General features: G+C 53.7%; 12 protein-coding genes across 12 annotated transcripts; 5 read left to right on the top strand and 7 right to left on the bottom strand.

Annotated features, from left to right (window-relative positions):
• Window positions 1–30: 30 nt before the first annotated feature.
• On the bottom strand, window positions 31–1,456 carry MAA_01774 (NAD(P)-binding protein; the record flags this gene model as incomplete). The annotated part of the gene is made up of 3 exons (XM_007819772.1): window positions 31–806; window positions 925–1,149; window positions 1,435–1,456. The coding sequence occupies 3 exons, from the start codon at window positions 1,454–1,456 to the stop codon at window positions 31–33; spliced, it is 1,023 nt and encodes a 340-aa protein (XP_007817963.1).
• Window positions 1,457–2,047: 591 nt separating this feature from the next.
• Window positions 2,048–4,086, bottom strand: MAA_01775 (F-box domain-containing protein; the record flags this gene model as incomplete). The annotated part of the gene is made up of 3 exons (XM_007819773.1): window positions 2,048–2,542; window positions 2,623–3,923; window positions 3,978–4,086. 3 exons carry the CDS (start codon window positions 4,084–4,086, stop codon window positions 2,048–2,050), a joined length of 1,905 nt encoding a protein of 634 aa, XP_007817964.1.
• A 1,030-nt stretch (window positions 4,087–5,116) lies between these two features.
• MAA_01776 (uncharacterized protein) lies at window positions 5,117–6,340 on the top strand (the record flags this gene model as incomplete). Its single annotated transcript, XM_007819774.1, has 3 exons — window positions 5,117–5,255; window positions 5,381–5,711; window positions 5,884–6,340. The coding sequence occupies 3 exons, from the start codon at window positions 5,117–5,119 to the stop codon at window positions 6,338–6,340; spliced, it is 927 nt and encodes a 308-aa protein (XP_007817965.1).
• A 1,282-nt stretch (window positions 6,341–7,622) lies between these two features.
• Window positions 7,623–8,753, top strand: MAA_01777 (GPI anchored dioxygenase; the record flags this gene model as incomplete). The annotated part of the gene is made up of 2 exons (XM_007819775.1): window positions 7,623–7,860; window positions 7,921–8,753. The coding sequence occupies 2 exons, from the start codon at window positions 7,623–7,625 to the stop codon at window positions 8,751–8,753; spliced, it is 1,071 nt and encodes a 356-aa protein (XP_007817966.1).
• A 178-nt stretch (window positions 8,754–8,931) lies between these two features.
• On the bottom strand, window positions 8,932–10,124 carry MAA_01778 (origin recognition complex subunit 6; the record flags this gene model as incomplete). Its single annotated transcript, XM_007819776.2, has 2 exons — window positions 8,932–9,889; window positions 9,973–10,124. The coding sequence occupies 2 exons, from the start codon at window positions 10,122–10,124 to the stop codon at window positions 8,932–8,934; spliced, it is 1,110 nt and encodes a 369-aa protein (XP_007817967.2).
• Window positions 10,125–10,734: 610 nt separating this feature from the next.
• Window positions 10,735–11,430, top strand: MAA_01779 (EF-Hand 1, calcium-binding site; the record flags this gene model as incomplete). Its single annotated transcript, XM_007819777.1, has 2 exons — window positions 10,735–10,852; window positions 10,949–11,430. 2 exons carry the CDS (start codon window positions 10,735–10,737, stop codon window positions 11,428–11,430), a joined length of 600 nt encoding a protein of 199 aa, XP_007817968.1.
• A 169-nt stretch (window positions 11,431–11,599) lies between these two features.
• MAA_01780 (tRNA wybutosine-synthesizing protein) lies at window positions 11,600–12,787 on the bottom strand (the record flags this gene model as incomplete). Its single annotated transcript, XM_007819778.1, has 1 exon — window positions 11,600–12,787. The coding sequence occupies one exon, from the start codon at window positions 12,785–12,787 to the stop codon at window positions 11,600–11,602; it is 1,188 nt and encodes a 395-aa protein (XP_007817969.1).
• Window positions 12,788–13,199: 412 nt separating this feature from the next.
• MAA_01781 (protein phosphatase 2A) lies at window positions 13,200–14,570 on the bottom strand (the record flags this gene model as incomplete). Its single annotated transcript, XM_007819779.2, has 4 exons — window positions 13,200–13,391; window positions 13,452–13,881; window positions 13,940–14,360; window positions 14,420–14,570. 4 exons carry the CDS (start codon window positions 14,568–14,570, stop codon window positions 13,200–13,202), a joined length of 1,194 nt encoding a protein of 397 aa, XP_007817970.2.
• Window positions 14,571–15,435: 865 nt separating this feature from the next.
• MAA_01782 (RNA recognition motif domain protein) lies at window positions 15,436–17,629 on the top strand (the record flags this gene model as incomplete). The annotated part of the gene is made up of 4 exons (XM_007819780.1): window positions 15,436–15,549; window positions 15,613–15,699; window positions 15,775–15,968; window positions 16,030–17,629. 4 exons carry the CDS (start codon window positions 15,436–15,438, stop codon window positions 17,627–17,629), a joined length of 1,995 nt encoding a protein of 664 aa, XP_007817971.1.
• A 1,451-nt stretch (window positions 17,630–19,080) lies between these two features.
• Window positions 19,081–20,404, top strand: MAA_01783 (uncharacterized protein; the record flags this gene model as incomplete). Its single annotated transcript, XM_007819781.1, has 2 exons — window positions 19,081–19,266; window positions 19,334–20,404. The coding sequence occupies 2 exons, from the start codon at window positions 19,081–19,083 to the stop codon at window positions 20,402–20,404; spliced, it is 1,257 nt and encodes a 418-aa protein (XP_007817972.1).
• A 523-nt stretch (window positions 20,405–20,927) lies between these two features.
• MAA_01784 (pyridoxamine phosphate oxidase family protein) lies at window positions 20,928–21,755 on the bottom strand (the record flags this gene model as incomplete). The annotated part of the gene is made up of 1 exon (XM_007819782.2): window positions 20,928–21,755. The coding sequence occupies one exon, from the start codon at window positions 21,753–21,755 to the stop codon at window positions 20,928–20,930; it is 828 nt and encodes a 275-aa protein (XP_007817973.2).
• Window positions 21,756–23,307: 1,552 nt separating this feature from the next.
• Window positions 23,308–24,309, bottom strand: MAA_01785 (uncharacterized protein; the record flags this gene model as incomplete). Its single annotated transcript, XM_007819783.1, has 1 exon — window positions 23,308–24,309. One exon carries the CDS (start codon window positions 24,307–24,309, stop codon window positions 23,308–23,310), a length of 1,002 nt encoding a protein of 333 aa, XP_007817974.1.
• Window positions 24,310–25,655: the final 1,346 nt, after the last annotated feature.

The raw sequence follows: 25,655 nt of genomic DNA, 5'->3' as shown, positions 1-25,655 counted from the left end.
CCTTTTCGATGTGTGGTTGGGCACCCTTTGTTAGATGCCGTGCTCCTCGAGCGACCGTATCAAGTCGGTGATGCTGGACTCGAGGCTGGTCCATTCCATGCCCAGCACCCTGGCGGTCGCGTCGTTGTTGTACCTGAAGTTCTCGCTGGCGGGCGGCGCCCCTCCGCCCTCGACGTCCCTGCCGGGCAACTTCCCTCGCCGGGCCAGCTCGGGAAACGCGGCCCACGCAATCTCGGCCATGTCGCGGTTCGTGAACCTGCCCCCGATGGTGAGGTAACGCCTCCCGCCGGCCTCAGGCCTCTCCATGGCGCGGACGTGCGCGAGCGCCGCGTCGCGCACGTCGACCCAGACGGTGACGGGGCCTGTCGCGGGGATCCCGCCGTTCCAGGCGCCGGTGACGAGGGCCACGGCGCGCTCGTTGGACGTGTTGATGCCCTCGAGGGAGGCGAGGTGGTGCGCGACGGGGCCGAACACGACCGGCGGGCAGATGGTGGCCAGGTCGAAGCCGGGCTTCTCGCGGGCCACAAAGTCCCACGCCGCCTTCTCGGCCAGCGTCTTGGAGAGGCGGGACGGCGGGAGGGGGTACGCCGTGGTGGGCGAGGCGTGGAGGTCTTGCGTCCCGACCGGGTTCCAGGACTCTTCGGTGAAGGTGTGAGAGCCGTCCGAGAGGTGCTTCTCGTCTAGGACGGCGGCAAACGACGACGTGACGACGACGCGCTTGACCGTCGGCGCGGATCTCTTGACGGCTTTGAGGATGCCGGTTGTGCCGATCACGGCTGGGTCAATCAGCTCCTTTTGAGCGTCGGCTATGGGTGTTCGACCTCTTTGTCAGCGGCTGTTGCTGCATCTCATGCTGTAGCTGCCGGGACGTCTTGTGTCCCTATTTTCTTTTTTTTCTTTTGGCATGTGTCAGAATGGACTTACTCCATTTGAAGTGGAACGGACTGGCCGTGTGCAAAACCACCTCGATACCCGGCTTCTTGACTACTTCGTCAAACGCACCGTCCTTTGCAATGTCGCCGACTACGACGACTTCCAGCTGGCTGCCCTTGTCTTTGTAGGCGTCACGTATGGGCTTCGCCTTTTGCTCAGAACGGACGGTTGTGATGACTGTGTGACCCTTGCTCAGGAGCTGGTCTAGGATGTGGGCTATCACATCACGGAGAGGTTAGTATGGCGTTATCTGGGCTCCGGTGTGGTTGTTTTCCGCTCGTGGCATCACGGGCATGACAATGGGTGAGGTGGGGAGAGAGGGGTTGCGCCATCTCCGTTATTTTCAAAGCCAACAATAACCTCTTCAATGCTTTGTGAGGTAGCATTTGAATCGACGGGGTATGCACCTACCAGCTATGAAGCCCGAGCCGCCTAAAAATGTCGATGGTCATCAGTTTCTACATTCCTACCGCCGGACTCCCAATTCAATTCACTGCTCACCAGTAAGAAGAACCTTGGTCATTGTGCGTCAATTGGGGGGTTCGACAGTCAAATCGGGCAATGTGAGTAAATACAATTTTGGAATGAACATGATTTTGATACACTGGGTTTGCCTTGACATATTTATAAGCCAGCCCCCCCTCCCCCCATGAGAGCCATTTCTGAGCCTTGACGTCAATATTCATTTGGCACCCTTATGTCCGGTGGTGGAGATAAGGTCGCCCCGATGTTAACTTCCCTCGGCCCAGCTAGCCCTTCCCCACGCTCCCGTCTTGGGGGTTGCGTTTTGGGGAGGCAGTTCAGAATTGTTGCGAAAAGCCCGTGTTACTATTGACAAATGGCCGAGATGGCTCCCAGAGCCGTAATTTTGCCCAAATACTTCAGACTTGTTAGCGACATCCACCGTTGAACAAAAACCGTCCATGTTTGTTCGTACCTGACTCCAGTATAAACCAGTCATAGTAGATCCTGGAGAAACAGTGATTAATTGTTTCAAAATTTGGTTCCCCATTTTGCTTTCCTCTAGGCCAAAATGAAACGTTCGTTTGTGATTTGTCGACATCTGTACATTGAGAAGATATTAGCTCCAAGTTTCCCTTCTAAAGAAATGCTGTCAAACGATGAAACTTGCCCTGAAAGCTACGAGCACGTCCCCCATGTAGACCATTCTCATCTTATCGTTACTGCGAAGTTGAAGAAATACTTCGATGGTGTCGATTATTTCTCCACCAGGCCCATCAATAGAAAAGTGCATGACGCTGTCGTGCGGCCCAGCCTTGTATTTTCCTACTCTGCCCATCTTCCGTGGAGTATGTATTGCATAGTGAAATCTGATGCCACGGATTGCTGCGAAACATGTCACAGACACGCCCGTTACGCTACGAAGATGTGATCCATTGCGACCACCAAATTCGGTCCAGCAGAGGGGTCGGTATCTTGTATTGCATGATTCTGCTGCAGTAAAATAATCGTCATTAAGATTTAAGCCGTTGTAAGGCATTCGAGGGTACCAAAAAGCTGAATGCCTCAATGAGACCTTGCCGGTAGTTTTTTCTCCGGAAAGAGGGCCGCTGTGCTCCGTGATTGCCAGGCTGACCATTTTGAAACTCTGCAGAAATCTAGTCAGAAAGCTTCTGGCAAACTTAAGCAAGAAGGCAGATAAAAAAGGCCGACTAGAGTTGCACGTACGTCAAATCCGGCTTTGATAGACTTTATTGAGGTAGACACCACGAGTCGCTGTGTCTTTGGGAGATCAGATGGGTTCCCGATCCATCCCAACGTTTTCCCATTCTTTAACACACACTGTATAGCTTGAATACCAGTGGCTCCTGCCGCCAAATTGAACCCTAAAATAGGTTCTGTAATGTCCAGATATATCTCTTGTCCATGCGTGCTGAAGCCCAGACACGCATCTCTGTCTGGGCTTCGGCGTAGTATTCGGATGCCAGCTATATACTGGACATTATCAAGCCGCGTAGTAGAGAATGCCAACTGATAAGGCGCAGTTGGCAAGCTTGCTTCTATCTCTTGAATCTGGCGACAGCATTTGGCGAGCCCGGCCACGAGAATGCTTTCATTTAGGTTGGCACTGGCCTCAAGCCATTTCGCAGTTCCCTGGTATGGTGTAGGTGAGCTTGGTGCCTCGTTCCATTTTGATGACAGAACTTCCAAGACCTGCTGGATCAAACTCATAATTCTTGCCCTATTCCGCAGGCCTGGGCTACACTGTCTTCTAGTTGTACGACGATATATACTGCGCCAGTCCAAACTGGGACCCCATTTTTGGGACTCAAAGAGCCAAGAGCGTTCGCCGGTTGCCGAAAACCTAGACCTCCAGAAGTGCTTGTTGTAGTAGACCGAAACAAAGCCCCGAGAGGCTTGGCGGGCCCTCAAGACATCTACCGTCGGCAACAGAGACGCAATGGTGAGGCACAGCGTCTCAGGAAGAAGGGCAAAACAATCATTAGCAGCGGGTTGGCGGTACGGAATAGCTCTGCTAGCCCATTGCGGACGCCCTTTCTGTTTGGTAAGAAGCCGCTTGATCTCCGAAACCCTGTAGGGATCTTGACTAGCAATGTGCCATAATTCAGAATCTTTAGAAAGATATTCTAAATGGCCCTCCCAGGGATAGTGGTCTTTGTGGTTTGTATGAAGCAAAGCGCCATCTTGAAAACCAGAATTTAGAAGCCAAAAGACATTTTCATGTGGAAAAGTCAGCGATTCAAAAAGGCCAAAGAGACGGCCCAACGACACCGGCTGAGGACAAGAGGTCTGGTCCAACAGAGACCAGCAAGCTTCGTGCAACGGGAAGCCGTGTAGACGGTTGACCGGAGCCTGGCTAAGCACGCCGATGTGCACGCTTTCCGCCGCATGCGGCCCCCTATTATCCCAGCGACACTCGCGATTCAGGGGTGCCTTGAAGTCACTGGGATTAGAGGGATCGTGGAACCCGACGCCGCTGATCTGGACACCGGCTTGTCCTCTGTATACTACCGAAATTAGGCCAGCTCGTCCCCAATGGGAAGCACACCATCAACTCTTACAGATTCGGAATTGACTGGCCCAGGCGACAGGGCCAGAGGGATCGGTGTCGTAGCTGCCAATAGTGAAGCTGCACAGGGCACAAGGAACGAGAGGGCCACTGGGTGGCATGGCGAAGGGTGTGTAACGCAGAAGAATCTCGTCGGAGGCGAGTTTAACGAGCAGCTGGGTACGAATAGCCTTAAAATTCAGAGGCGTCTTCGCAGTTGGTGGTGAAAGAAATCCATGTGAGGGGTCAAGTTACATTTGATTCTTCGTGGCAAAAATATTCTGCAGAATGCATGAAGATGCGGAAGGTGCCACGGGCTTGCGTCTGTCCAAGGACGTCGCGAAAGATCCAAAGGCGCCAGCTGGCAGCAGTTGCCCGTTTATCGGTGCACGCACATTATATAATAGGTACACGCCTAGGCAGACTCTATTAGGAAAAAAACCGACCTCATAGCCGACATGTGTTTCCGTACCAGAAACCGACTCATCAGTTGATGGAGTGCCCTGGAAATGAGCTGTTGTTTTGTTTGATTTTGTTTCCTGAGGATGCAACAAGGAACCAACCGACGGGGGTGAGTCTTTGTTTCTGGCGCAGCCAGCTACGGCAGTCTCATCAGATTATACTCGGAGCACAAGAAAGCCAACTGATTATGATATGACATGTATTACCCGACGCCGAACAGATGCTATAGAGGATAATCCGTACGCCGGTGTTTTGTCTTTCGTTTTTTGACATATCAACATATCAATACGGCATCTCCAGATTCGGATTCGGCCGAGTGGGGCTGACGTGTAGATCCCCAGCCATGGCTCTCTTGTCCACCAACCCAACATTTGAACACGGAGCCGGTCCAGTAAGACGCAAGCACAAACATCCTCGAACCTCGGCTCCGGATCCCCAAGCTGCCCACCTCTTCGCAGCCCGAGCCGCAGCTCATAAAAAACCACATCTTGCACCCTCATCGAAGCCACCTATCCTCCCACCGGCAGCTAGCCATCAATGTATGCCTCATAAAGGAGCACAGACATCCGCCCGCCATTCGCCATATCTCTTAAGTAGCCGGGGTCGCCGCTGCATATGCAAATAGCTCTTCGCGACTAGGAGCCACACATTCACCCACGAGTCACGGCATCTTTGGTCCCGCTAAACGCAATGGCAGACCAAGCTCAAAAAAGAATCACTGCCATCGGCCAGCAGCTTGAGCCGTCACCGGGCGGCCTCCCACCGATCGTCAAGGTGGCCGGCAAGTCCAATGGCCCTCGAGCCGAAGGCAAAGTCGTCATCATCACAGGTACGATCCACCATGATCCGAGATTCCGCACGCATCACCCGCCAGCCAGCAGATCACATCACCCACAGCGTCTCATCATGCAATAGGGAACCCAGGCTAACCTCGAACCAACCCGCGTTGCCCAGGTGCAAATTCGGCCCTGGGCATTGGCCGCGCAACGGCCCACCAATTTGCAGAGAATGGCGCCAAGGCAGTCTATATTTGCGACTACGCCGACTCCAACCTCGCTGCGCATAAGCAGGAGATGACGGGCCTATATCCGGCGGTAGATATCCACATTTGGCAGTTCGACGCCGCAGACGAGGCCCAAGTCAAGGCCGTGGTAGATGACGCCCTTGACCGGTACGGCCGTCTGGATGTGTTCTTTGCCAATGCCGGCATCACGGGATTAAATGTCGTCTTCACCGAGTTCAAAGACTCGGATTTCATGGAGGTTCTCAAGACAAACACTCTAAGGTAAAGAACGAATTAAAAACCAAAAAAAAAAAGCCCTCACCGAACAGCCCCCCGGCCCCCCACTGTTAACCATTTGGTTTTACGGTTCTTTTTATGCCAGCACTATATCAAGTTTCAGAACCACAAGCCTCACAAAGTAGTATCCACAACACGGGCTAATGCCGAGACATAGCGTCTTCCTGGCGGCAAAGTATGCCGCGCCTGCCATGATGAAAACATCGCCATCCAAGCCTACATCAGGCGGATCCATCATCGGAACCGCTTCTGTCGCCGGAATCCGTTCCAACGCCGGCTCGACCCCTTACTCAGCCTCCAAAGCGGCCGTCGTCTCTCTCGCCCAGACCATCGCGTACCAGCTCGCCGGTACGGGGGTCCGCGTTAATGCCATTTGCCCCGGTCTCATCGAGACGGGCATGACGGCCCCCGTGTACCAGGCCGCCAGGGCGAGGGGCAACGAGAAGAAGATTGGGCACCTGAACCCAACGAGAAGAGGCGGCCACGCAGACGAGATTGCGCGGGTGGCCCTGTTCCTGGGCACCGACGAGAGCAGCTATGTGAATGGCCAGGCCTGGGCTGTCTGCGGCGGGTTGAGCGCCGGACATCCATATGTTCCCGGACGGCTGAGCTAGAATCCCGTCGACCATGTGACTCGGAGGCTGTAGCACGAGGACTTTTTGGACGTCTGAAGATATAGTCTAACATTTAGTTTGGAAGGTGTGATTCTCGAACTTCTTGTTTGGCACGTGCCGTGCATAATCTTCCTGATACGTCTCGGGACCTTAGAACCAGACCATTGTCCAAAGATGCCAAGTTTCGTCTTGAGTCGCCCGTCAAGAACAATCCATACATATATAGGTACATACATACATATATCGCATGAACTGGGTAGATCCAGAGATCGGCATCTGGCAACCCGTGCATCCTTGGGCCAAGTCCCGCTGTCAAAGTGAGCATTCAATGCATCCAGGGAATGAAGCCAGCCAGCGAGAAAAGCCGAGACCAACGCCCGCCAGTCATGATGGCGCCAATTTGCGTGACCAAAATAACCCATGTTCTCATTTGCAAGCTGAGCCGTCGCAAACCAGAACCAACCGGGGTGTTTTAAGGTCAAAACATCAAGCATCGATGTGACCCAACTCCACAAGGAGACCATCGGCCTCCGCGCCCAAACTTGAACCCTGACAACCACTGGCGATGCTGTTCTTGTAGTCATATCCGTTGTTGGTAGTTTCAAATACAGGGCAGCATGAAATAATGGTATAGGCATAAAGGAATGTGGAGCAACATGTATGGTCTACGAAAGTGTAGCACGCAAACTCTGGCTGTCTGGGACGCGAACGACTTTTTTACTTCCTATCCCACTCGGTGTTTTGGGCCATGGGCTCGCACGGACTAGGAGCATCAACAGGTTCCTTGGATGAATTGCTCAAAAACCTACCCAAGCTTCCTTCATTGGATCTAGGCTGCGCCTTGAGAGACACCCTAATGGGGTATTAGCCCCGGTTCCTATTCCACAGCAGATGTTACCTTGGACGAACATGCTGTTGGAATTTGTAACACCGCGCGTTCCATGCAGGAAGAATTCCAAGGCGCAGGTTCCGGTATCAGTTCCGAAGAAGAAGGGAACAGCAGTTGCCAAGATGATCATTGCAAAATGTCGCAATTATGCATAGATGAGACGCATCAACAAATCGCTGGTGACGAAATCATAACGGGGACAATGAACGGGGTTCTGTATGGAGACTTGGTAGCAACTCGTTGATGCCTCGGAGTGTAAGAGAGCCAGTTGACCAGTTGCGCGAGTATAAAGGCAAGACGGGGAACGCCCAGATGAAAACCTCTCGTCCGTCGCCATCAACAATACAAAGAAACTGGTAACAGTAAATTGAGTTTCACTGTTTCAAGACAAATATGATTTTGCCCTCCCTCACAGCGGCCTTGGCTTTCTCAGCCGTCGTATATGGCCATCCTGAGACTGAAGAAGAGCGCCAGGCACAAGCCGCAACTCTTCGTCGCATTGCAGCACACTCCAAGCGAAGTCTTGCCAACTGTGCTGATTCCCCTGCTGCCATTGCCCTCAAAGAACGAGCTGTAGCTCGTCGTGCTGCTTGGGCTGATGAGCTGCGTGTGAAGAAAGGACTCAAGACTCGTAAGTTACAATGCTCGAATTTTGTTTGTTGAATAATTGTACTAACACAAACATGTCAAGGCGCTGAGCGTCGAGGTCCCAAGGAGCTTGAGAAGTACCTTGATCTCTCCCATAACGAGACTGCCAAGGGATATGACCTTGATACTCCTTTGGATGAGCTGTTTGGTTCCAACGCGAGTTGCATTCTTGTCCCGGAAACTATCATTGGCCCATACTATGTTGAGGGCGAATCCTTCCGGACAGATGTTACTGATGGAGAACCAGGTGTTGCTTCACACTTGGATTTCCAATTCATTGACATCAATACGTGCGAGGCAGTTCCTAACCTCATCATTGACCTGTGGCACGCCAACTCCACTGGTGTCTATTCTGGCGTGACGGCTGAACTCCAAGGTGGTTTGAAAACCAATTTCGGCCGCGGCATTCAGCAGACAGACAAGGACGGCGTGGTGCAGTTTAGCACAATCTTCCCAGGCCACTACATTGGTCGAACCAACCACTTCCACGTCATGTCCACAGACAATGCCACTATCCTGTCAAACGGAACTTTTGAAGGTGGCACTGTTTCGCATATTGGACAGGTTTACTTTGACCAATCTCTCATTGCCGAAGTTGAGAAGAATGAGCCGTACATTCGAAATCAGCAACCGGTCACGAACAATCGCCAGGATGAATTTACTGGTGATGAGGCGACCGAAGACTATGATCCATTCATGAAGTATACTTACCTTGGCGACGGGGCTGAGGAAGGTCTTTTGCTTTGGCTCACGATTGGACTTGACATTACTACCAACTACAACGCCAACGTGTCTGTAGCCTCAAAATGGCACCCAGGTGGTGGCACTGATGAGGGCGGAAGACCCAAGGAGGAGAAGAATGAAAGCCTCCTGTAAGGCAAAGAAAGAATAACTAAATGGGGGTGCTTAGCTGAAAATGAACCGTCCTGTAAATCGTCGAGCTGTTCGATACAACTTGATAGAATAGAATCGACACCATAGAATAGAGTAGACCAGAATAGAATGGAAGACCTTCGCTTGTATTTTGTATCTCTTTAGGAGGAAATGCATGCTATCAAATGTCAGCCTCCATGACGACTTGTACGGGCGTTGCCTGTGCAATCCTGTCGAGCATGATGTCACGCCACACAATAAAGTCTGATTTTCTAGCCTCGCTCAACAAGTCATATCGTTCTTGGAGCATTGTATCCGCACGCCGGGTAGGCAGGAGAGCCTCTGAGTTCTCGACATCATCATCTGACAGGTCTGCATCTGTCCTTACGGTAGAGCTAATCACGTCAACAATCCCATCATACCAATCGCCAGCCAACCAATCATTCTCATTGACCTTGGCCACAGCGGCATCAAAGTCTCGAGACTTGAGGTCACTCCAGCCTTCCCAGGCGTCGGATTCATCCACATCAGGTACGGCAACTTCTTGATTGGCCTTGGCCACAAGAGCAAGAATCTCTTTTCGAAGCGGTACATATCCCTCGCGGTCAATCTTGGCACCAGACGTGATTGATCGAACACGCATAATGACGAAAAAGTACACGGCTGCTAATAGGTCGGTTACGTGATGAATAACCCACTGGTCTTGGGTTGGGCGGCCCTCTTGTGTGAGGATATGCTCCATACCAGCGAAAACCGTTGGTGCAAGCCGTTTGTGATCCGACTCGGCACACATGAATCGAATGACTGGTTGAATCCAGGGGTGTAGATGGCCATTCGAGTTTTGCGAGTCGAGGATGTGTCCTTTGGCAGAGGTACCGCCATTTTTTGGTGTCGTACGGAACGGAGCCAGGGCTGCCTCCTTTGTTGGAGTTCCTCTTGATGGTATCCGGCGGGTCTCCGACTTTGAGGGTGTGTCCTTGTCGCGTTTCTTGGAGCTTGGAGCTCTATTTCGGGTTGACCTTGGTGTAGCTGTAGGATTGGGCAAGATATTGTCCAAATGGGTATACAGCCGTTTGTAGATACGCGGGGGAATTGGGGGACGAGGTTCAATAGGTGGCAAGTCAAGAGTGATCTTCAGACTACAAGAGTGTCAGCAGGTATATGGCGGTATTTGACACGGTACCATACTGACCGATCACAAGCTATGTTGGCACATGCATACTGTCGAGCTATCTCTTCCTCTGCCTTCAATGTGCTTGCCCGGTGTCGAGATTGGGCAAGCAAGGACCCTGCCAGTTCCACAAGGGAGGGTGGCAGATCTGAGCCATATGTCGGCATCATTGATAGCAATGCCTGCTCAATTTGTCTACTCATGTTGGCTTGCGGCTCGACGCGAGGCACCACGCGTGAGCTTGCTAAAATGGCGTAGTGATTCAGGTGAGAAAACTGAGATCAAATTCCACAAATAAACAACCGCTTGGGCCAGAACTGATTACAGTGTATGAGTCTACTCTTGCAGCTTCGAAAAGCAGTTGTACTGGTACCAGGGGTGTCAATGGTATCACTGGGATATGTGGCAGTATGATCCCAAATGAAGTTGCGAAGCTCTGTCAGCAAATTCCCTGTTTGCGCACCACTTATCGATAACGGGTCTCCACACTCCACCTCCATGCTGGGTTGTTTGACGAATGCATGGGGCTTCGTCTCGGAGCAAGAGACATGCAACGCTGCAAACCCCCCTTCTCGCCGCTGATTGGCCAATACCGATCCCTCAATGCTCCCAGCGCTCGAAACTGCCGGAGTCGCCAGCAATCTGCATCCGGCGCCTGTTTCCAAAGTTGGTTATCAACCGCCACTCAAAAGCCAAATCGACCGAAGGCGGGCCCCTTTCAGGGAATCTACATTAACCAACCCATCGTACATCACAGCCCCCAGCAATTGAGTGCCCTTGAATCCCAATTGCACACTTGTCAAAGCCCGAACCATGCAGACCCCGTTATTACTAGCAATTGCTCTCTCGGGCTTGGCCAGCGCCCACGGCAACCACGGCCAGAAGCCCTTGGTCAGGGAAGATGCCACATGGATGGAGAAGCACATGGCCGGTATGTCTCAAGCTCAGCACTCACACCCAGATCGGCATTCCAGGCCATCTAGCGACCCAACAAGAAGAGTTCAATCACTGACATGAATCGATACAGAGGAGCACCACATCGATTCCTGGGATACTGGCGCCTTCTTCGTCCTCCACGACTACAACTCCGATGGTGCCTGGCAAGGCGAAGAAATCATGCGAACCTACGGCCTAATGGACCCTTCGAATAGGGATATGTCGCACGACAAGAAGCTAGAGGTCCTGCAACACCTCATGGGTCTTTTGGACAAGGATCACGACGGGGAGGTCTCGGGTAAGGAGTTCAAGGAGTTTATCGACGGGGGCGAAACGCTCCCTGATATGGGTACTGGGCCGGGCCATCATGGTGACGACGAATACGAGTATGAAATCCATCACTGGGAAAAGTATCACGATGAGAATACAAAACTGGAGGACCTGACGCACCCGGAGGATATTGAGCATTTCAAGCACCACGAAGAGTTGGAGAAGGCGCAAGAAGCACAAGAGGCAATGGATAAAAAGTCGATTATCGAAGAGAACATCCCCGCCAAGTTTCGGAGACATTAAGCTCGAGGGGAGCGAGCATCTCGGCGTTGAATCAGATGATTGGTTGGATTTGTGGAATTCTTTCGAATGGGATTGCATGGAGTAAGTTATTGAATGATAGATTCAGAAGCGAGGGGGGCGAATATACCGGTGGCGCTAGATATGGAGGGGACTGCTGTATCAACATTTTTCATGAAGATTTTGTAACAATACGCACATCAAACACACAATGCCATACGCCAGGCGCGTATGTCTTGACCTTTTCTACCCTTTCCACCGTAATCGCTCTCGTCAAACTCTTGTCATCCTGATTCTCCCTCAACAGAGTCTGTATCTCGTCTTTTCTGGAATCAATCTCAGCATCGCCCACATTCTCATGAAGATGCAGCCACGCCTCCCCCCCACGAATGGTCGCATTCCTTGTCAAAAATAGTGAGACATCCCACGTCAATCTACTCGTAGGCAACAATCCGCAATTGACGTGCCTCACGTCGTGCAGCCATTGCCCCTCCTGCTTCATGCTCTCAGCTCTCCAGCGCGCATTTTCATTACTCTCCGAAAACACCACGATCGAAGCCGTACTGTTCATAATCTCCTCTGTAGATTGCTTCAGCTTCTCCCCCTCGATAACCTCGACACTCCACTTATTCAAGTGTGCTCCACGACGAAGAGCCTCCACGCTCCACGGGTTAAGTTCCCAGCAGAGCACCCTGAACCCCAGTTTCGCGTAGCAGAATGCAAAGTATCCGATGCCGGCGTATAAGTCTACCGCCCATGTATCTTGTGACTGACCGCCGTCCTTTCTCTTCTTAGGCACCGCTGGAAATTGGAGCAGGCGGGCTTTTTCTTTGACGTTGCCTCTGCTGAACATTGTCCAACGGGGCGCCCACGTTTGATATATCCCATTTTGTTTGGTAGATACCCAAAAGGCCTTTTCGAAATCTTCGTTGGAAGGAGAGATGCTGCTTGGGGCACCGGGGCCGAAATCACCGTATAAAATTCGCAAGCCACTCGGACTGCGAATGATGTTTTCCTCTTTTCTTTCTTGACTTTGTAGCGGGATGCCTTCGTTGACCGCTAAGTGTGTCAATCGCAAGTCTGACTTGCCGGTCTTGGAGAGTTCTTCCAGAATTAACTCCCAGAGGAAGTCGGTGGTCGCTCCGTTGTGTCGTTGGAGCTCGGTGGTCCACGAGGCACTGGTGAAGCTGCCGGCGGGTAAAAGCGCCATGGGTTCGTATATAGTGAACCTCTTGGGTGCATGTTCTCCTAGACTCATTTTCCAGGCCGTAGAATCTTCGTTCACTGGAGGGTTAAGAGAGGTGAGCCATGCTGAAATGGCGGTTTGGATTGGGTCAGTGTGTGGTTGAGGCCTAGGCATTCTGCGGTTCAGCTAGTCGTACTTTGGAACAGCATCGAACTGGATGAGATATGAGAGTAGGTTCGAATAAAGATCATTCATATCGTTTAATGGCAGTGACTTGTGTCTTGTTCCACTTTAAATGCGCTTGCCATGTCTGCCTTGACGCGAGCGTGGTGATAAAAAATTGAAAGTCAGTGTGATAAAAACGGCCCACAATCTGCGTGAAGTCACAGGCTGGAACCTTGGGCTTCAACTCAACGCGCGATGAGGCCACCATTACACCTTTGCCAACGTTATTTGAGTAGCCAAATAACCATAAATGCCGTTATAATTCATACCACAAGTCATGGATATCTCAATCGTATGCTAGTTTACATCTAAAAGCTTTCTCCCAGCCTTTAATTTCGCAACAACCCTCTAACATCGTGCATTACAAGAAATAGTCACTCGGTCCTCTCCTGCTCGCAGGAACGTGCCTCTGGTCATCAGGCACGGCCGAGAATATACTGAATCTTGGGTTCAAGTCTTTGTCTACAGTCATGATCGAGGCAACATTACCGCACCTGTAACAGTAGTTCGGCGCAGACCAAACTGTCACAACAGAGCTTTCGGCAAAATGATACTGCCCATGGTTAGCACCCAATGCGTAGCAAAAGTTATTCTCTGTCCGAACGCGTCATACCTTGTAGCCTTCATTAACAAGCTGGTGAGCCCGCGCAATCAGTTTCAATCCATTCACATGATTGAATTCGGTAGCGACCTTGTCGCCAAAAAGCCAGCCGGCACCGCGCGGGCTGATAGCCCACGTTTCAACATCTTCGGGATCTGACCAGACCAGGTCGCAAAATGCTCCTTCATGAGGAATCTCCTGGGCACGAGCAACAACACGGATTTGATCTATCGTTCTAATTTCGGGACTGAGTCCGCCGTGTACACACAAAACTTCGCCGTCGACAATAGCTGCAAGGACAAGAAAGTCAAAGACGTGGCAGCAGGCCTTCCACACAGAAGCGTTGCCATATTTCTGCTGGCACTCCTCATAAAAGCCGTAGACTTGTGTGATTTGCCTAGATTCGTGGTTGCCTCGGACAAGCACAATTCGATCGGGGTATCTATTTCGAAACTGTTAGCCGTGGAACGGTCATTCGATTTGAAGCAGATGGTACCTACTTGGCCTTCAAGCACATGAGCAACGTAAATGTCTCCAAACTAAAATAGCCTCTGTCGACAAAGTCTCCCAGGAAGATGAAGCGAGTCTCGGCGCTCTGAGCGGAGGTGACATTGGCACCTGACAGCGCGGACCCCGGACGAGAACCGGTGACGGCGTCGGCATCATCTTCGCCCTCGGTACCGCCCGCACCAGCATCACCTACGGGGGACCGCAGCTTCTTCCTGAGCTTTGGATTTGTGATTTCGCTCGGCGGCTCGATATCGTCGGACGTGATAACAGTGGTCGCAGTCTTGGGGGCCTGGACATTGGTCTCGCCCGGCATGCCCCCTGACACTCGGAACAACTCCAAGAGGTCATAGAACTGGCCGTGGATATCTCCGCAAACTGTGACAGGTGTGCAAACGGGCTGGATATTGGACTCTGTGTTCGTCCAGTCAGCGCGGCTCGCGCGTTGGGTCAGCGACGGAGCCAGTGCCTACCTTCCATAAGAATCTCCTTGACCTTCTCGCACAACTCCTTCATGGCCCTCTCAGGCAGGTAGTGACATTGTTTGGCCTCTTCGAGCCATTCGTCTAGGCCGGCATTGGGACCCAAGTTGGCGGGGCCAGGCCGAGGGACGTTTGTCGTCATGTTTTATGAGGATTTGGATGTGCGCAAGGCTCGTCGTAATGGCGGCCGCCGGGAGGATTATCACGGCCCGCCACAGTAGTAACGGATAGTGGTAATCCCGTGGAGAGGATGGACCAGATGGATAAACCGTCCGGCCTTTGGTTTCGAGCAACGCGAAGTTGTAGTCGGGCCTGGAGTCTTCTTCGGGGTCTGGTTGATGTCACAGTGGAAAGCGCCTGTGGAAGCTAAGCTGGTAGCACGGACACAGTGGGTTTGAGAGGGGAGGCCAGCTGATTACAGCGGTTCAAATGTTGACATGGCACCTGGGGCCACCAGACTTCAGATGTTGACCAGCCAGAGTTCAGCCAAATGTTCATGTGCTTATCTGAGCATCTGCGGCTCCCCCCCTTGCAGCCCACGCTGGAAAGGCTCTGCGTGCCTTGGACGCAGCTCATACTGCCACCACATCCATGCTCTGCAAAACTTCTTTTCGCTAGAGCATTTGTGGCCTGCTGCTATTAACCTTTTCATCGTCTCTCCACGCAAGAGGATGTTACTTCGATGGCTATCTAAATGCAGCCACGTCTACCTACCAAGGTAGGTAACTACATGTACTCACTAAGCCAACTCTATCCGTTCACGTGACCTACCTGCGTGCACCGGAAACGAATAACACAGAAGCCAAAGCTCTTGGGGCAGAACCAGCTCCACCAATCTGTGGGGCTTCTCAGGGCCGTAACAACTCAAGGCCCTTTTGACTTCACTTGCGCTTTAGCTTGCGAGCTTTGGATGTTTCGTTTTCTGTAAGATATTTAATCCCATCGCCCACGCTGTTCTGCAAGATTGCCGACTGTCAACGTAGATCTCTCCGCACCCAGCATGCGCCATGTCCACACAGCCCCCGCAAGTCCTTTCGCGGAAGGCAAACGGTCCATCCAGCAGCGCAACCAGCCAGCCGTCTGACCAGATCAAGGTGAGACAGCGAGTGAGAGCATCACAGGTATGTCGCGACCAGTCTTTCGCCACACGTCAAACCCCCGACTTCTGACATGGAGTTGAACAGGCCAAAGACAATGACACTGGCGGCAATGCCTTAAAACCTGCCAAGGGCAAGGGACCGGCTGACAGACGAGGAGGGGCATCCAACAAAGTAAGCCTTTCCCTTTGAGAGATATGGGACATGTGAATCCCCGTCAAAATCGGATGAAAATCTAACTCGACTTAGAGTGCGAATGATGGGGAGGTGGCGCCAAAGGCTGCGCGATCCAAACCTCAAAACGAAGGAGAAAAACTGGTGATTCGTCGTCTGCCACCAGGTATGACCATGGAGGAGTTTATTTCTATTCTCGGACCAGAGTGGGAGATGTCCAAGGGCAAAGTCGATTGGTTCTCCTACGTCCCTGGAAAGATTTCCATCGAGTATGTCAAGCCCAAAGTTTTTAGATCTTGTCTTTCGTGATACTGACTCTCGTCAACCAAGCCCCTCAAAGCCTTCTCGTCCCGGTCGGGCGTATGTTCATTTGGTGCGGAAGGATGACATCATGCCCCTCAGCGAGGTTGTAAGGAACGCGACATGGGAGGATGCAAAATCAACATTCACGAATCCGTCATTGATAGGCCCGCCCGTGTTGGAGTTTTCAATTTACAAAAAGGTTCCAGGCACTAAGAAGCGCACGGATACTCGACAAGGCACCATTGATCAAGATCCCGAATTCATGGCCTTCCTTGAAGGGTTGGCCAACCCTGCACCGATGAGGGAGAGCATCGATGTCGAGGATGCCGACGAGTCTGCCAAAGTAGAGGTCAAGGTTACCACCACCCCTCTGGTCGAGTTTTTGAAGGAGAAGAAGGCCAACAGGGGCAAGGATGGATCCGGCAAGAACTCCAAGTCTGGAAAGGGAAAGAGTGGCGCCAAGGACGACGACTCCTTCGGTAGGAAGAAGGGCAAGGAATCAAGAACCGAGAAGCAGGACAAGACGCCTAAAGAGAATGTCAAGATTCTTACTAAGAAGGCAGCAACTGAGCAAGCCGCGGAGGGGGCGAAGAAGGTAGCCAGCCAAATTGCGACAGCCAATGCCGCTGCTACTACAGCTGCAGCGGCCACCGATGCGCCCAAAAGCCGACGTGCTGGAATCGCTGCCGCCGCTAGAATACTGCAGCGCGATCTTGGCCTTAGCCCTGGCAGCGCACATAGAAGAGCACGTCACGATGCTGCCAAGGCCGAGGCTGATGCCAAGGCAGCAAGCTCTTCAACCAAGGACGATAACGGTACAACCGCAGATGTTGCCAATGCTGCCAGCTCTACTGCATCCGCAGCATCTCCCGCTGAGGTCATAGTACAAGCGCCGAAAAGTCGCCCCGACAGCCCAGTCGCCCCGAAACCACAGGCTGGACGGAGAAATCGCGGTGGCAAAGGTGGTGCTGAGAAGGGTAAATCAGCTGCCAACGAGACATCGGGTCCACAACCGACTGCAGCCAACCCTCCGGTTATCTTGAGGAAGAAGAACGACTCCGAAACCAACAAGAAAACTGCTGAACCCCAGGTCCAAGCCTCTGGGCCAGTGACGAACTCGAATGGCAACGGTAGACAAGCTGGCAAAGAGAAAGCTAACAGCAAGCTAGCCTCGCAAAAGAAGTCACCCGCTGTCTCGGCAAACGCAACCCGCGCCTTTATTAAGCATGTCAATGCTTCGCAAGGAGTGAACGACGCAAAGCTTCGAGAGGCTCTCGGTGCATTTGGAACCATTACGCTTGTTGAGATTGACAAGCGCAAGGGCTTTGCTTATGTCGACTTTTCTGAGCACGAAGCCCTGGTCAAGGCTGTGGCTGCCAGCCCCGTTCAGGTTGGCCAGGGAAACGTACAGGTGGCGGAGCGGAAGGATAAGAAGCTCACTGCTGCTGCGGCTGCGCCAGGCGGCTCAGCAAAGGATGGCCAAACGCCAAATGGAGAGAAGGAGAAGGAGAAGGCGTCTGGCGGTCGAGGCCGACGAGGACGCGGCGGCGGCGGCGGTAAAGCTGCCGCCGGCACAGCGAATGGTCAGGCAACTGCAGGTCCTGCCCTGGCAAGCACCGGGGGGTGAGGATACAAATGCCACGAGAAGGGCATACAATGATAATTTGATTCAACACAGCATCCTTGATTGGGTGGGCCATGTGCAGCATTACAATATGCTCGCCAAGCATCCAAACGTGCCAAACGATGGTACAGAGGAAACAGACATGCCGCACAAGTACGACATCTGACGACAGTTGGTAGTTGGAGTTGGACGGACAGCGCATTCACCCCATGCTAGTGCTCGGAGCACAATGCCCGAGCACGCCAGTAGGGATGAAATCACATGGATGAGAGAATAGCTCGTTACCGAGTACTAGCACTTTGTAAGAGGGGGGGCTTCGCTTCATCGGACTTTGACGGGGGGTTATATAGACCCATGTGAATGACTAGGCGCAGCGTCTTTTGAGTGAAATTGTTGTGCTCTTTCGTGGTTGGTACCCAAAGTTATGCGTACCATGACAGTGAATATGAAGCCGCGCGTCTGTACCTTGTGAGAACTTGTCAAGCTGTCTACCGTCTCGACACCCTTTGTGTATGGTCGATTCTACGGGTTTGGAACTACTGAATTGTGAATCTTGCTAGAGCTGAGAGATGCGAGCTAGCAAAGCCACATATCCAACCAACGCTTTACAAATTCAACATGGCAGTCTGGAGTCTGGCCGAACGGCGCGACCATGTTTGTAGACTCTGCGCCAAGAGTCATTGCGTTAAAAAAAAAAAAAAGTCGACGTTTGTCGTGGTAGTTCCTCTCCAGCAGGGACTGCTCCTGACGATAACCCCTTGGGGTCTGGAGCGACTACTCGGGTGTCGCATGCACAAACGGCAAAATACTAACAAATAGAGATCGAGGGCACTGGTTACTAATTACTCGCCAAACAGCGCGCCCATTGTTGTTCCAGATGTCGGGCCAGGAACTAACGCAAGTCGGTGCTGATGCTGGCCGGTATGCAAGTCGCGCCTCAGGAATGCCGCGACAAGAGGGCACGCATGGCGAGGTGCTCGCATGCAACAAAGAGCAGCCTCGCCGGCGTATGACCGCCGCTATACCTCTGCGCAGATGGCGAGAGAGTCATCGATGTCCCAGTACACCTACCTGCACCCGGTCGGTCATACATGCACCCCGTTGTGACGGACAGGCGGTGCGGCAACGCGGCCACGGCCACAGCGAATGTTGAATACATCCTGCGAGCATGGAGTTTGGACACGCATCACCACATGACGTGGAAAGTAAAGGGCGCGGCCAAGTTGAAAACATGCCATGCAATATCAGCCATCTTTAATTATGCTAGTCTCCAGCAAAAAAGTGAAACAAAACATGGCATTCTTTCTCAGAACAATAGCATCATCATGGCCCGCGCCTTGGAAAAAAGTTAAAAAAAAAAGCCAATATCAAGAGCCAAACGGCCAGACATAGTCCGGCGCTCCCTTCTTTTATTTTTATCTGCAGAGAGTGAGATTTGCTCTCCTGTCGTCGGAATGGCGCGACTAAGTGACACGGCACGAATTGCAGTCGCAATCATCGTCACTCTCCTCGGCGTGTGCCACGCAGCAACGACATTCAAGTTCTGCGACGAAGCCAGTGCCAAAGAATACGCCTACAACCCTCCTCCCGAGCGTCTCATCGCTCCACGCAGGAACTGCAATCACATCAAGCACAGCAGCGTAGGTTCTCCCCCCAACGCTCCAGACCCAAAAGATCCTTCTTCCTCACGCTCTCTTATTTCCGTAGCCTCAAAGATGCATCTACCGACCGCCCGGCTCGCGGCTGGCCTCCATCCCCGTTGGCAACACCGGCAGCAGCACCGGCAAACTAGCCGTCTTCATGCCGGACGAGGTGGACGCCGCCACCGTCGAGCACGCCGTCATCATCGTCGCCGGGAAGCTGAGCAACGCAGGCCAGTACTGGCGCAGGCTGCAGAATGTCACGGCCCTCGACGCAGCACGCCCCGACAAGACGCGCCGCAAGACCATCAGCGTCGCGCCGCTGCTCTTCTCCGACCGATACACGCCCGGGCTACACGGCGACGGGCACCTCTCGTGGTCCAGCCCCCGGGCCTGGATCGGCGGCGGCGCGGCCAACTCCCCCCCCGGTAGCAACGCGACGTCCATCGACGCCCTCGAGGCGCTCGCCGACGAGTTCGCCTGCTCAGGCAAGTACCCCCTGCTGACCAACGTCACCTTTGTCGGGCAGAGCGCGGGCGGACAACTGGTGCAGCGGTACGCGGCCCTCGCCAGGGACCGTCCCTCGTGCGGCGCGCATGTGCGCTACGTCCAGAACAATCCCGCCACATGCTCGTACTTTACCGCCGACCGTCCCTCCTCGGTCCAGGGCAAGGCCCTGCCTCCCGCGAGGTCCTGCGCCGAGAGCAACCTCTGGCCCTTTGGCTTCGACGACTTCCCCGGCACGGCGGCGGGAACCCTAACCCCCGTGGACTATTTCCGGCAGTACGCCTCCCGCGACGTCGTCGCGACGGTGGGATACAGGGACACAAACCCCTGCAGCGGCGACCAGGCCTGCCAGGCTGTCCTGCAGGGCGGCCACAAGCGGAGGGACAGGAACCTCATCTGGTATAGGTATGTCCACGAGCTGGCCCGGACGGGGGAGAACTTGACGGGGTTCCCGGGCACCTTCGGCGACCTCCCGGACTGGGGGCCGGCCTCCGAGAACCGCGTGGGCTTGCGACTGGCTCTTGCCAAGGACGCGGGGCATGAGTTTGCGCAGATATTTTCCACGCCCGTCGGTCAGTCGGCGCTTTTTGACGACGTGGATGTCCTGGAGGGGTGGCGGCCGGGGAAGTAGCTGCGGTGGTGTTTTGCGTCTTTTCTGCACCGCTTGCGTGGTTCCAGTCTTTTCTTTGGAGGCGGCGCGGTTCGGGGAGAGGATTTGGCTGATGTTTTTTTTTTCTGTTTCTTTCTGATTCACATCCCCGTGTATATATTCGTCGGGTAGCTCCGTATGTTATTATCACCATTATACCTTGAGATGTAGTTACTAAAGCCCGTATGCACACGCGTCTTCTCCCATGGCGTATGTATATGCTGACAAGAATTCATGTCTGCGGAAACACTGTAGAATCGTCAACGTCAAGCCGGCAGACAAGTCTGTGAGCGTGGCACAGGGACCACGGGCCAACGACGCAGGTCTATGCTGCCATGACGACGCACACCTACCCATCCGCCGGCGCCGAGACAATGTCCAGCGACTGTCAGCATCTCATGAGAGAAAGCATTGCCCGTCGACCGTGATCACCCGCCGAGGCAACTTGCCCAAGAGTTGCTCCTCGAACCCAGCCCTCCCCCATGCTCGCCAACCTACACAGCCGTCAAAGACTCAAAGCCCTGACCCCCCCGACAAGCAGATACATCAAGACGGCAGCGACGAAGCCAACGGCCATGGCCTCCCAGTCCCTCGCAACTCCGGCAGCCCACGCCCTCGCATCCCTCACCCACAACACCTCCCCGGCATCCCTCCGACTGGCTCTCAGCCCCGGCAGGCCATCGATGCTGTCCACATTGTTCGCCTTCTGGTAGTCCCTCAAGGTGTTGCCCTCGGCCTGCTTGCCGGCCCAGTAGTCCATGGCCGGCCGCGCCTCAAAGACACACAGCTCGTCCAGCTTGGCCTCGTCGCCCCCCTCGGCATTGTAGCCCTGCCGCAGCAGCTCGTCGGCCGAGGGGCCGCGATCCGCCCCCTCGCCAGGCTTGTACAGCCCCCTCTTGACCCGGGGCACGCCGAAGCCGCACGACGTCTGGACCTCCCAGATGTCGGCGACGATGACGGCGCGGGCCCCGTCAAAGGCGGAGCGGCGGCCCCTGGCCACGGCGCGCACGAGGCCCTGGAAGTCGCGGTGGTCGAACTCGACGACGCGGGCCGTGCAGAAGAGCCGCATGATGCGCGGCGCGTCGCCAAACGACATGAACATGAGGCACAGGCGGCCGTTCTCGTAGGCGTGCGCAATCGTCTCGCACCCGGACCCGGTGCGGTCGATGTAGGCGCAGCGCGTGGGCGACAGCACGGCAAAGTGCGTGTCCGTCATGCCCTTGGGCGACACGTTGATGTGCCGGGCGTGCTTGCCGGCCGAGCCGGTGAAGAAGACGGGCTGGCGCTGGGCCCAGGCTGCCAGGTCGGCGGACAGAGACGGGTAGAGCTTCATGGCGGCGGCGGTGGTGGTGTGTGGTGGTGTGGTGCGGCGGCGATGGTGATTGATGATGGTGCATGTGGTGGTGGTGAATCGTGACCAAGGCCGTGTGCGACGTTGGGGCGTGTAAAGTAGGGGACTCGGGAGGGGTAGGTGGATGGGATGACGACGAGCGCGAGCAGGTGACATGTCAAGGCAAAGTACGGAATGGCATTCTGAGTACGGAGTAATCGGTAACAATGGGTATTCGTTGTTGCAACAACGGCATTCCTCGCCTGCATTGGCTTGCGAGACAATACCGTTCCGAATCGACCAGCATTCATTCAAGCCCGGTACGACTACTACTACCTACATGTACATAGTAACTTCAAGACACTCCCCGTAAGAGGCAAAAAGAAAACATCAAGGTATTTTGTCTAACGCCCAGGAAAAGGTTACATCTAAGATACAATACAACAACGCTGACGGCAAAGGGGACACAAAAGAGGACCCAACAAGAATGAAACGAAAACACTGTACCAAAGCTGAATGATGCCTGCTAGGCACTCCATGTCGGCTTTATTTCCGTCCCGAGCGTCCATGTCGTTGAAGATATGTGCGCCGCGGTATCAGACCGGTTGACCAGACATTGTCGATGGCCAGCCCACGAGGTACATACATTACCTTGAGTCTAAGTACTTAGACCTAGGTACTTGGAGGTATGCAGCGTCAGTGGGCTGAGTCATATCGACATGTATACTCCGTAAGTACTCAACATAGGGCTCTGTGTCGCCCGCCCTGGGTCCCCGGCAACGGACCGACCAGACTGGACCAGACCAGACCAGACCGGCTCATTCATGATGCATTCATTTGCCTGCCCGTTTTCACCCATCACCGCCCATGCTCGCAGCAGCAGGCACAAGCGGCTGCCCGGCAGCGATAGCCGACTCCAGGATGGGCAAACACATTTGCGCTTTGTAATGTGAGCTGCGCGCTGCAAGCCGTGAACCGTGCGCTGTGCGCTTTCCAATGTGTTCCGAGACATGTGAGCATGCAGAACAACGACAGGCACAACATTACATGTCTGCATCTTCAGCTCGTGCCGGCACACAAAGCTTCATCCAGGCCCCCGTCCATGTCAGAGTCCCGCCCCCGCGATTCTGACATCAGAGTAGTACCAGCTACCCCACCTTCCCTTTTGTCCCGCCCCTCGAGCTCAAGCGTCATTTTGGAACATGAGCTCAACAACCAAACTCCGTGACTGACTGGTGCTCCGTCGATGGCAGTGCGGGGTCTGTCAATGTGAGAAAATGTGACACGACGTCGTCGTCCTGGCAAAGCTTTTGAGCTACCAAGACCCCTTATGACAAAACGAGCCACAGCCGATGCATGGCTCTGCCACACCGCGACAACTTTTTTTTTTCTGGACTCGACCAGACCAGACCCTTAATTTTTTTTTTTTTTTTTTTGGCACCCACACTCCCGCCAACACCCCTCCTCCCACCCCCCAAAAAATATTCCCGGGTCCGCAAGGCCTTCGGGATGGCGTGTGGCGTGCGATTTGATGCACATAACCCCTTCTTTCCAACTACCTGGTCACTGGGTACGGCTGGTACTTGCAACCAGTCTCATATTCACCATCTGCCCCGTATAGCGCTGCTGTGTCTGGATTGTACATGTGTGCGTGTGTGCGCGGTACCGTAGAGTATGGCACGCCGTTGAACGCCGGTAACATGGCTGGCACCAGGCCTGGCGGCATGCGGCTTGGGGGCACAACTGGCTGCTCCGGTCCGGGTCCTGGCCCCCAGGGCTCAATGAAGCTTGATCTGCGCGTCTTTACGGACGAAGACGCCGTTGACGACTTGTCTTCGAACCTTCCCTTGAGTCGTTCTTTTTCTGCCGCCTGGAACTCCATCTTCTGGTTCATGTACTCGCTGTACGCTCTGGGCTCTTGAGATTCCTTGGCCTCCCTGGACCCCTCTCGACTCCTGCCCTGGTAGCCACAATCCTCGTGATGGTCCTTTCCGCTTGGCCTGTAGGATGCCCTTGTTCGGTCTGGGAGTGCGCTTGATGCAGAGTGAGAACCAGTAGAGCCGGCGCCGCTAGAGGTAGCCTGCGTGTTGTACCGTTCTTCCAAATCTTGGTGTTGCCTCAAAATTTCTTCATACTTGGCCGCGAGATCAAGGTTCGCGCTCCGGTAATCCTCGAGGCTGTTGAGTAAAGAAGCGTTTTCTTTCTTAACAATCTGAAGCTGCGACTTATACGAGTCCCTTTGCTGCTTCAACTCATCCCTTTGCTCCTTCAACTCGTCCTTCTGTTGCTGTGTCTCGAGCAGCTTTTTGCTAACCTGCTCTAGCCGTGCCTTGTATCGGTCGCATTCAGAGTTGACTTTGTTCAATTCGGTATTAAATGCGGTGTCGCGAGCAGTGTCGTCGTATTCGCGACCTGCGCGTGCAACATTATCATCAGTTGGCGAGAGCACGGAAACTTGGCGCCGTGCTGGAATCGGACCCGGCTGCACCCCAGCGCCACTCGTCGTCTGAGCCCGGCGGCCAATATTGGCCGAGGCTCGTTGCGCAGACGATCGCATGAGGGCGCGGTTTCGAGCTTGTGCTTCTTCTGCCTGTAGGTACAGCACAAGAGGGAAAAAAAAAAGAACCAGGCAAGTAATAAACCCTGCTCCACTAGGACGGGGCCGACCGTAGCAGATCAACCGCGAAGATAGTACCAGGCAAGTTGCAGACGTTGCCAGTAAATCACGCTCGATCGGAAGAAATTTTCTCACGATGTCTTGCTCCTTTGTGTTTTTTTATGATTTCTTTCTTTTTTCTTTTTTTTCTCTCGTCTCGTTTTGTTTCGGCTCAAAAAGGCAAGTCGCTTGGCCAGTGCGGATTTTCGCCAGTGACAGTGACTAGGTCAGGGACCGGAGCAGCGGTAAAGGAGCTGACAAGGGTCTGGTACTGCGTAGGTGTGGTATGACGCTGTGTGTAAGTTAATCAGAAGAGCCACCGTTGGGTTACGACCAAGGATGATCAAATTCAAAAATGGGAGCCCAACCGGTGACAACAAAGTTGGCAAACTTCTCCTGTCGACCAGAGTGTATTGTAGAGGCCAGGCTTCGCAGGAAGAAGAGTGATTCAAAAAGGAGGACATGAAGTATATTTATTCCTCCGGCAGACCAGCAGGCAGCCTGTCAGATTGCCGTTCAAGGCTTGACTAGAGGTGGGCGGTGCGCGTCTTGGGGGAAGGGGGGCGTAAGTGGGATGGCAACAAATCTGCAGTCCCTTGACGTTTTTTGCTTGCAGCAAACGCTGCTAGCCTCTGTCGAAAGCCTCGGGGGGACAGGAGTGCAGTGGTGTGCCCGTTCATGCGCTGCCGCTTTGTTTCGCGTCGTTGGCATGGCACACCCGACATGACGAGCAGACCACTCCATCAAGGACAATTTTGTCAAACCTTGCCGACCTGACTGTACGAAGTACCTGGCCCAAACTTGCAGGACTGTGATTTCAAAGCACAAGGATTTCGGCTGTGAGTGAGCTTGACGCCAAAGTAGAAGTACCTTTGAGAGCCAGGCTGGACGTCTGGATTATTGGACTTTTGGCCGGTCATGATAGACCAATACTCCCACTTACACTCAACCATGAGCCGGCCCCACCACCCTCTTGATTTTGTACACGCTACTCCGTATCTTGGCGTCCGAAAAAAAAGTCGAAAAAGGTGATACCAGCAGCACCCTCCGTCCGTCTCAACAGGACCATGGCCATGGCAACGACGCCCACCTTGACCCAATTGGAGATGAGTGGCTGAGTGTGGACAAAACAGTCGCCGCTTCCATCAGGTATGGCGGTTGGTTGCCTTGTCGCGATGCCCCTCGTCGACCCTCCTTGACAATGGCTCTCCCCCCCATCATCTCGGTCATTGTCGACGGTTTGACTC

The sequence above is a fragment of the Metarhizium robertsii genome (genome assembly GCF_000187425.2).
Source record: "Metarhizium robertsii ARSEF 23 chromosome Unknown MAA_Scf_1, whole genome shotgun sequence".
In the NCBI taxonomy this organism is placed as follows: Eukaryota; Fungi; Ascomycota; class Sordariomycetes; order Hypocreales; family Clavicipitaceae; genus Metarhizium; species Metarhizium robertsii.
The sequence above is the reverse complement of the archived record's forward strand: the minus strand, read 5'-3'. Positions and strand labels throughout refer to the sequence as shown.